We start from the raw sequence: 9,356 nt of genomic DNA, 5'->3' as shown, positions 1-9,356 counted from the left end.
GGTCCTTTCCGGTATCTTTAGTGTGAGAATGTCCCTTCCATTGCAGCACTCTGTTCACTCCATCCTATGGGATGCTTTCATGTTAAGTGTCTACAGGTCTGAAGGAGGGGTTTGGCTTTGGGGCCGGCTGAAAGGGAACAAGCTTGAATTCTCTCTACTACTAGGTTTCAACAGCTGCCAAAAAAGGGACAGGGTCAGGAACCAGATTCTGGGAGACTCTGCCTTAGGAATCCCTTTTTCAGTTTTGCTTCAGAGCCAATGAAAAAAAAAATTATTTGAGGTTGGGTGGGGTCAAGAAGAAGAAGGGCTCGTTCCATATACAGAGAAGAGGGGCAATTAGCCCCCCAATCTGGGGAAGGAGATCCCTTGGAGACCCTCCCGAGTTTATTCCTCGGTTTCAGAGTGGCCCCCATCTTCCTTCCCCCAGCCCCTCCCCGCGGGCTGGTGAGGGCCGGACTTGGGGGGGCGGGGCCTCTCCGCCCGCGTGGTCCGTCGCCTTGACGACCTGGGCAAGATGGCGACGCTACAGGGCGGGCTTCTGGGGCAGGACCCCGGGGCGCTAAGCCCCGCGCAACAGGAGCAGCTACGCAACTTCAAGGTGGGTGCGCCCCGGACTCCCGCCTCCGTCGAAGCGCAGCTCCCCTAGAACAAGGGCTGCAGACCGGGAGGGGGTCAGGGAGGAGGGCGCGGGAGCCTGTTCTCAGATGAACTGGCGGAAGGCTGGGAGAGACCCCCGGCGGAACCCTGGGCTTCTGGGGGCTCCGGACGGAGCCTGACCGGCGCCTGGAAGTGCAGGAAGAACGACCACAGAGGTCTGGCCAGTGAAATGGACCGAAATTACTGCCGGAGACAGTAACTTAGTACAGACAAGAACGGTGGAGACCGGACGGTGGAGACCCGACCTTAGCTATGGCCTCCGAGTCTGACCGAGCTGGAGGTGTTGGTCTATAATAAAACAGGCGGCTTAAAATTTCAAACATCCCGGGAAAAGACCCAGGTCAGATGCACACCTAGTTTCCCCAAGGCCTTCCCCAAGGCCCGGGACTTGAACCCTGAAATCTGTCTCCTCGAGCGTGACCTTTTGCTCTCCTCCCCCTAGATTCAGACTCGGATTGCTAATGAAAAATACCTGAGGACCCACAAAGAAGTAGAGTTGCTCATAAGTGGTTTCTTCAGGTAGGTGGTTTTCCTACCAGCCTCGACAACTAGTGGGAAGTAGTACCAAATCTTGGTTGGGAGAGATGAGTGAGTGCTGCTTTAGGGTCAGGAAGGTAGGGAAAAAAAAATAATAATAAAATAATACATATACATACATATATGTTAAACTAAATAAATAAAAAATATATATATAGTAGACAATATATTTTTTAAAGATTTTGTTTATTTGACAGAGATCATAAGTTGGCATAGAGGCAGGCAGAGAGAGAGGAGGAAGCAGGCTCCCTGCTGAGCAGAGAACCCGATGCGATGCGGGGCTCCATTCCAGGACCCTGGGATCATGACCTGAGCGGAAGGCAGAGGTTTAACCTACGGAGCCACCCAGGCGCCCCTGGTAGACAGTATTTTAAGATTGAGTTTTTTTCCGAGCGCCTCGAGCCCCGCATCAGGCTCTCTGCTCAGCAGGGAGCCTGCTTCCTCCTCTCTCTCTGCCTGCTTCTTTGTGATCTCCGTCTGTCAAATAAATAAATAAAATCTTAAAAAAAAAAGATTGAGTTTTTTCTGAGATATGTGGCACCTGGTGTGTTTCTTAGTTACCCCTAGAGGTTTTCTTAAGTTATCTCTAAATTCTCAAAAATATTAATAGTCATTTTAACTGGAAGGATAAATATATATCTTCTGACACTCGGAAGAGGTAATTTGGCATTGAGAAACTCAGCAGGCAGGCACTGGGTGTAGAACACTATTTCTCCATCAGAGGAGCTTAACAAGATCACTAGAACTTAAGAAAACATTCAGATGTCTGGCCCTTTTCTCCCTGAGAGCCTTGTTGTGGAAAGACCAGTGGTTGGAAGCTATTCCCTTGTATGTCTTGGGGAAGAGACTATTTCTCACCATATCCTGGAGCATGTTTTTCTTTCCCCAACATTGCCCTTCAGCATGGCATTTGTTTGGGTGAAAATTCTCCTAATGGGATGAAGGGCAAAGAACTGTCGGGGGGGAAAAAAAAAAAAAAAAGTCTTGGCACAACAACAGAGGAAAACAATAGAGCTGTCTCAAATACTGTTTGGCTACAGACAAATGGGCAAGGTTTAAATAATAATAATGGCTTCCATTTCCAGGCACTGTGTTGGTTTCCTACGTTAGCCTTTATCACACTGAATTGGAATCTCATTGTCTGTCTTCTGTTTCTGTCCCTGGACCAAAACCCCAAGTTGGGGCAGCCATGTTTGCATCTCCCGTACCTGCACACTGGATGCCATCTTGGTACTTGTGCTGACCCTCCCAGCAACTGCAAAACATAGGTTATCATCACTTCCATTCTGCAGCTGGAGAGGTGAAGTACTTCCCCAAGATGTGGAACCAGGATCCAAACCGCTGTGTTGGGTTGAAAGCTCACAGGAGCTGGGGAGCCAGAGGCGCGGCTCTTCTTTGTCTTCTTAAAAGTCAACCTGGAGCGGTGTCTTTTTTTTTCCAGGCTCTTTCGTCTTTCTTGAATCTCACTGTTCTTCATATCCTAATCATTTCTCCAGTGGCAGCAGAGTCTCACAGACCAGATAGGGGATGGAGAAAGGGAAAAGAGAAACTTCTCTGTGAAGCTTGGTTTTATTTGACCCAGGGGTAAGACTTAAGGCAAAAGATAGTTTAGGGGTCTTTAGTCAGTGTCAGTCATGGGAATCAGGCCATCATTTTCTGCACTTTTTCTTCTAAAGGGAAATGAAGGTTGGTCTCATTACTATCTTGGGGACCTTGCAGTCCCAAGTTAGGAATGATTCCAGCAGGGAGGTTGGAGATATAGATGTTAAAAGCCTGAATTAAATCACCATTTGCGTTGTTAACAAACACAAGGAATGGGTGGTGGTGGTGGGAGATGGTGGTGAATGAAGAGGGTGATGTTTTTAGTTATAAGTCAGGGATGGGCCAGCTTCTCCGTCCAGGAAGTTTCCAGGAGGAACTGGGTGTCTGTGCCTGGCTCGTGCCAGAACAGCCCCTTCCCTTCCTCACCATCCCCACCTCCCGAACTGGGTAGGCCGCCTGGCTCTTCCCTTTGCTGTCCCTGAAGCTCCCTACAGGAAATGCTCCTGGCTCCTTTTAGGCCTTTCTCTTTCTGAGATGGAGGTGGGAGGGAGAGAAGAAGTGTTTTAAAGTTTGGGGGTTTGCTTTTGTTGTTTGTGGTCTTATTATTACTGCCTTTGGAAGATACTGGGATGAACCAGAATCAGCCCCTCATCTGTACTGGATACTTCAGATGGTCTTCCCCTTGAATAAAGAGGAAGGGAGAAAAGGGAACAAAATCCTGGGTGGCGTATCTGCCCTCCCGTCTTCTGCAGGTCTCTGCTCTAGACTCACTCCAACCCACGAGAAGCTCCAAAGTGTTTTTGTTGGGAAGCGAGCTCCCCACTTGGGTTTTCCAGATCATGATGACTTATGGTGATGCAGTCACCGCTATCCAGGGCGTACTTGTACATACAGTGTATGGAACCCTTAAGACCTTGAATTTTGGACCTGAAGAACAGACAGAAGAGGGATCTAACTTATTTTAGGCACCCGGAGATCTAGAATTTTAGGCTGGAGAGAGGATAGCAAAGTGTGAAACTGTAGAAAAGCTTTATTAGATATTTTTGTAAGTAGCCAGGCAGATGAATCTACCCCAGATTTAACACTGGTTATGTCATTCCTTGGCTGGAAAAATCTGCAGTGGCTCCACAACATTGCCCCCTACCCCCAACTTTTTTTTTTTAACATTCCATTGAAGTATAACGAAAAGTGGCATATCCTAAACTGGGTGACCTTTCACAGGATGAGAATACACATGGTAGTGGGATCCAGACCAAGAAATAGAACCTGACTAGCATCTCAGACCTGCTGAGACCCTTCCAAGCACTTCCCCCAAAAAGGTAGCCAGTATTCTGACTTCTTTTTATTTATTTGACACAGAGAGAGAGAGAGAGATCACAAGTAGGCAGAGAGGCAGGCAGAGAGAGAGAGAGAGAGGCAGACTCCCTGCTGAGCAGAGAACCTGATGATGCGGGGCTCCATCCTAGGACCCTGAGATCATGACCTGAGCTGAAGGCAGAGGCTCAACCCACTGATCCACCCAGGCACCCCAGTATCTTGACTTCTCGTAGCACAGATTTGTTGTGCCTTTTTGCACTTTATGTAAGTGGAATTCTACAGTACGTACTCAGTTGTCTGACTTGTGTGTTGCTCGACTGTGTCTCATAGATCCCCCATTCTCACTGCTGCGTACGTCCTGCTGTGTGACTAGTCTGAGCTGTACGCACCCATTCCCCTTGTCTTTTTTTTTTTAATATTTTATTTATTTTATAAGTAGGCAGAGAGACAGGCAGAGAGAGAGAGAGGAGGAAGCAGGCTCCCTGCTGAGCAGAGAGCCCAATGCGGGACTCAATCCCAGGACCTTGAGATCATGACCTGAGCCGAAGGCAGAGGCTTTAACCCACTGAGCCACCCAGGTGCCCCCCCACCTTGTCTTTTCAACTGAGTATAACTGTCTCCCCCTGGCCTTCCAGGCTCTCCATAATAGGGCCCCTTTGCTCCCAACTACTCTCTGTGCCTGCCCGCCGTCCCCACCAGATGGAACCTCTGATCATTCCACTGACCTCCCCACTGACGCCTTTGGGGGCACTGACACTTCAGGATCCTGGAGATACAAAGGGGGGGACTTCTGTTCCTACTCTTTTTTTTTTCCTTTAAAGATTTTATTTATTTGACAGAGAGAAATAGCCAGAGATGGAACACAAGCAAGGGGAGTGGAAGAGGGAGAAACAAGCTTCCTGCCAAGCAGGGAGCCCAGTACGGGGCTCGATCCCAGGACCCAGGGATCATGACCTGAGCCAAAGGCAGACACATAACGATTGAGCCACCCAGGTGCCCCTCCAGTTCCTGCTCTTGAGGAGTTCACCATCTAGAGGATATGGACTCTTTCCTTTCATTTCTGGAACTTTACTCTTGCTGCTTCTCTGGGTCTGGGATGCCCTTGTCCTGTCATCTGAAATCCGAGTGCACCACAAGGGGTGCCAGGTGCTCTGTGAAGCTTCCTGGGGCCCTTTTCTCTGTAACCTTTCTCGCTGTCCACAGCACACTATTAACACCCTCTTACAGCCCTTCCTGCAGGGTGCTTGGCCTTTCGGACATTTGGGAACTTACCCATTCTCTTTTACTTGACTCATTTCTTTGAGATGGTGCTGTATTTTCTCTTTTTTAAAAAAAGCAATCCCTCATATCTAGTATAATTACTTACACAAAATTTGTGCTCAATAATTATCAGATGGAATTCAAGGAGAAGGGAAGCCAAGTCCTTACAGCTTGGGAAGCAGGGGCTTTGTGGGCAGGTGAGGTCTTCTTCTGGGGGCAGGGTGGCCATGGCCAGGAGGATGTGTTGTAGAGAGCACTGGCCTTGGAACCACCAAACCTGAGCTCTCTGCCCTTTGTTTCTTCTCTTTGTGAACTTGAGCAAATGATTAACCCTTTGAAAGATTGATTTCTTCATATGTAAAATGCGGCATGGCTATTGCTGTTTTGCAGGGCTGTTGTAGTGTGAGATAAGATTTGTGAACATTCTTTATGAACCATAAAGCTCTATGTGAGATAAGGCATGTTCCCGCCCAGTGGCCCCAGTGCTCCGGCCTTGTTAGTGTTGCTTGGAGACCCACCGTCCATCCTCTCCACTTTGATTGCATCGCTGCCCGCCCCATAACTCCTGTGGTTACTCACTGTTAAACGTAGTCCCAGGCTGTGGGGTTGCATATATGCCCCACCACACACAAGCCCCTCAAGGACTAGGCAGCATGTCCTTCATCTCCACCACCTGTGCCTGGCTTGGGATCCAGTTCTGTGAAAATGTTTGATGAATGAATGACAGGCTTCACCTGGCTGGGGCACAGCTGTCTTATGAGCTGAGCTTAGTGCCATTTAGAATTTCTGCTCCTTGCCTCAGAACTTGATCGGAAGGAAAAATCACAAATGGAAGGGTCTTTGTCAGGAGTCCTCTGGCTTGTTGACTCCCAGACGGGTGTGTCACGGGTCACTCTGCTCCCTGAAAGGTGGGACCTGCTGCCGAGGCTGAGCGCAGTCTGCCTTCAAGCCTGCTTTATTCCTACCCTTATCTCTTCATGTCTTCCAGAGAAATATTTTTGAAAAGACCAGACAACATCCAAGAATTTTCTGCAGGTGAGTAAGGCAATGTCTGTTTTGGGTGTTTGAGAAACCAGCCCGAGGAATATTATTGCAAATTTAGACTTGGACAAGCCCACAATTCTCCCTACAGAGTTTGGGGGTACTTCTTCACTTGATGTGGCCCTGGGGAGCTCTTTTCAGAAGGCTCTTTCCACCACTGTCATTTCCTCCAAATGAGGACAGATAAGAAATGAGGCAGAGCTTCCTTATGGTGAGGATTAAGGATTTTGAGATTCCCAAAGGAGCAGAGGGGCAGCTCTTCTCCCTGGGACTCCTGAAGTGGGGTTCCCCACCCTGGCTGCACATTAGAATCACCTGAGGAGCTTTTAAGAAATGCTGAAGCCCGGGCCCACCCCCAGAGGTTGGTATTTAATTAGCCCAGGGTAAGGGGGGCAGCCCCATGGTTGTAAAGGTCCCCAGGTGATCTTTTTTTTTTTTTTTAAAGATTTTATTTATTTATTTGACAGAGAGAAATCACAAGTAGGCAGAAAGGCAGGCAGAGAGAGAGGAGGAAGCAGGCTCCCTGCTGAGCAGAGAGCCCGATGTGTGGCTTTGAACCCAGGACCTGGGATCATGACCTGAGCCGAAGGCAGCGGCTTAACCCACTGAGCCACCCAGGCGCCCCCCCAGGTGATCTTAATGGGTTCCACTGCCCCAACTGGCTTAAGGTCACTGGTATTTAGAGGGAAGGGCCGGGTGGGAGGCTTTCTTGGGGACTGTTAGCCCAGGGAGCTGGTGACGGATGCACACCGTTTCTAACTGAATCTGGTGCGTCTTTGCAGCTCCAGCAGATGCTGCCTCTGATTCACATTATGCCGGGTGTATAAAAACCGTCCTCTGTCGTCATCGTGTGAGAGCCTGGCTCTCCTCTGAGAGGATATTCTCAGAGAGGAGAGGGCGTGAGAGCTCAGAGACAAGCTGGCAAGCTGAGCTGAGACGAGAATAACACTTGGCATTTATTTGGGCCCCAGGATGGGCCGGGAGCAGCAAACCCAGAGATCCCTCAGCCCTCTGATGGCTCCCCGTGCGTCAGCAAGCTGATGAGCTGCCGGCTGGTGTGGCCGGGCCCGGAGCCATCCTGTGTCAGCCCCTCCCGGGAAGGCGGGAGCTGGCAGGCTCAGCACTACTCCGGGCGGAGATGGCGACCACGGGATCTGCTGTGACTTCTGTTACTTGTTGGAAAGCAGGGCCCCCAGGAACAGGCCTGCTGAGGCTGAGCCAGCCTCGCTTTTGAGCCGAGCGAGCGGTCTCCCTCCCCGCCTTCTCCCCTTGGGTTTAGATAATTTCTTCTTTTCGATTCTCATCCCAGACTATTTCACGGATCCAAGACTTCCCAACAAGATTCACATACAGCTAATTAAGGAGAAGAAAGCGGCTTAATTAGCAGAATCAGGATGCTCAGCTGTTGAGAGAGACCAGGAAGAATCCAGCCTCAGGGTGGGTGTTAACCTCGCTTTCAGACAGAGGCTGCTTTGCTCTTGTCAAAATAAAGTCTGGGCTTCTCGGCCCAGGGTGTGAAGGAAACCAGAGGGAGAAGCGGCAGAGAAGTTTCATGCAAAAGTGTTTCGTTTTCTTGACACTATTTTGGGGAATTAGGGGCTGTGAAGAGTGGCCCGGGGTTTGTCTGGCATGTCCATGGCAGGAAGAGACATCTGTCTTCTGAGCCTGGTGGAATGGAGTCAGAGAGTGGAAGCGGAACCGTGTGGGAGTGAGGAGTGGCAGGGAGACGGGGGTGGGACCCACTGGGATCCAGACCCCACTGTCAGACTGTGGAATACTGGAATAGCGAGCACTCTCGCAGATGGCCTTTTCCTTCTGTCTCTGGTGCGGGGAGCAGAGGGGGTTCCCGTTGCTTCTGGAAGGGGCGGGAACAGTTTCCCTCGCAGCACCCTGGACGAGGGACTTTCCTGTTACCCGTCCTTTTCAAACCAGGCTCTGCCCAGGAGGGTCATCTCCCATTTTTCAGGCAGGATGATTTCTGAAAGAATTTTGCAGGTTGGGATTTTTTCTTATGAGGTGGGAAGAAGCCACGTTCCTGGTGTCACCGCACCGTTTGTATTTTGCAGGGTCACCCGGAAGCAAGGGAGCTGTGTTGCCATCAGAGTGGGGTCCCAAGCTGCCTTGGGCCATATCTGCTGTTGCAAAGGCTTTTAAAGATATTCATTAAAAACAGACCTTTCTAGTCTCTCTGCTGTGTTTCACTCAGAGGAGGAAGCCATCCAGTAGGGAGGGCTGCTGCGCCCCTCCTTGGACCTGCTGGGCAGCAGGGCCGTCTCTCCATCTGCCGCAGCCTGTGGGCCTCCACTAGGGCAGCACGCTGCTCCCACATGTGCCTCACACTGTGTCCTCCCTGCCCCTCCAGGCCACTTGCTCCCAGAGCTAAGGCTGGAGGAGAGAACAGGGGTGGGGACTCTGTGAGGCCCACAGCTGATTGGGGCAGCCCTGAAGCTGAGTCCACGTTTTAGCACGGTGTCCCCGCCCCCCCATCTTCCCTCCCATTTACCGTATGGCGTGTACAAGCAGTGGTTTAACTTTTCTTTCAGCGATAATAGCAATGGGGCTGGAGGGACTGCGAGAAAATGAGACTGGACAAAGAAAACCCATTTGGGGTCCTGCATTTTGTGAATTATAAATCTAACGGGTGACTCAGAGGTGGTGGACTTTGTTCTTGAGGATTTTTACCAACAAGCTGCCCATCTGTTGTTTGCAGCTAACAGGCAGGGGAGGGGGCCAGTTGGCCTTTGACATCCTTTCCAGGCCTGGAAGGCATGAATGTCTTCTGTGCTTGTGCCCTACCTCTCTGGTCTCCACAACCCGCTGTGTGAAGGACCTCTCACACCTCTCCAGTCCACGTCACTAAGGCAATGGAGGCACAGCCCAAAGCAGGGGCTGTGCTTTCTCTCTCTGTCCCTTGTCTCTGTCCATCTCGTCCCCAGCTACCAGCCCCTCCATGGTGGAAGGGCCACAGAACCGGGCATGGAGAGGACTAGTAAAGCGATGCC

The 9,356-nt window shown here is 50.4% G+C and overlaps 1 protein-coding gene across 3 annotated transcripts; it reads left to right on the top strand.

The window, feature by feature from the left end:
* Positions 1-483: 483 nt before the first annotated feature.
* RIIAD1 (regulatory subunit of type II PKA R-subunit domain containing 1) lies at positions 484-8,539 on the top strand. 3 transcript variants are annotated; one of them, XM_047727052.1, is made up of 5 exons: positions 484-598; positions 1,100-1,176; positions 6,302-6,348; positions 7,664-7,791; positions 8,421-8,539. In XM_047727052.1, exons 1-4 carry the CDS (start codon positions 515-517, stop codon positions 7,732-7,734), a joined length of 279 nt encoding a protein of 92 aa, XP_047583008.1. In that variant the 5' UTR covers positions 484-514; the 3' UTR covers positions 7,735-7,791; positions 8,421-8,539. The 3 variants fall into 3 exon arrangements, with proteins under 3 accessions (XP_047583008.1, XP_047583007.1, XP_047583009.1); XM_047727051.1 differs by lacking the exons at positions 7,664-7,791; positions 8,421-8,539 and adding an exon at positions 7,137-7,657; XM_047727053.1 differs by lacking the exons at positions 7,664-7,791; positions 8,421-8,539 and having other exon boundaries at positions 6,222-6,321.
* Positions 8,540-9,356: the final 817 nt, after the last annotated feature.

Source organism: Lutra lutra, chromosome 4 (genome assembly GCF_902655055.1).
Source record: "Lutra lutra chromosome 4, mLutLut1.2, whole genome shotgun sequence".
Classification (NCBI taxonomy): Eukaryota; Metazoa; Chordata; class Mammalia; order Carnivora; family Mustelidae; genus Lutra; species Lutra lutra.
The sequence above is the reverse complement of the archived record's forward strand: the minus strand, read 5'-3'. Positions and strand labels throughout refer to the sequence as shown.

Coding starts and splice junctions, on each gene's coding strand:
- RIIAD1 (XM_047727051.1), top strand. CDS start 515: ATGGCGACGCTACAGGGCGGGCTTCTGGGGCAGGACCCCGGGGCGCTA. Junction 1,177..6,301: donor CTCATAAGTGGTTTCTTCAG/GTAGGTGGTTTT, acceptor CATGTCTTCCAG/AGAAATATTTTTGAAAAGAC. Junction 6,349..7,136: donor CATCCAAGAATTTTCTGCAG/GTGAGTAAGGCA, acceptor GCGTCTTTGCAG/CTCCAGCAGATGCTGCCTCT.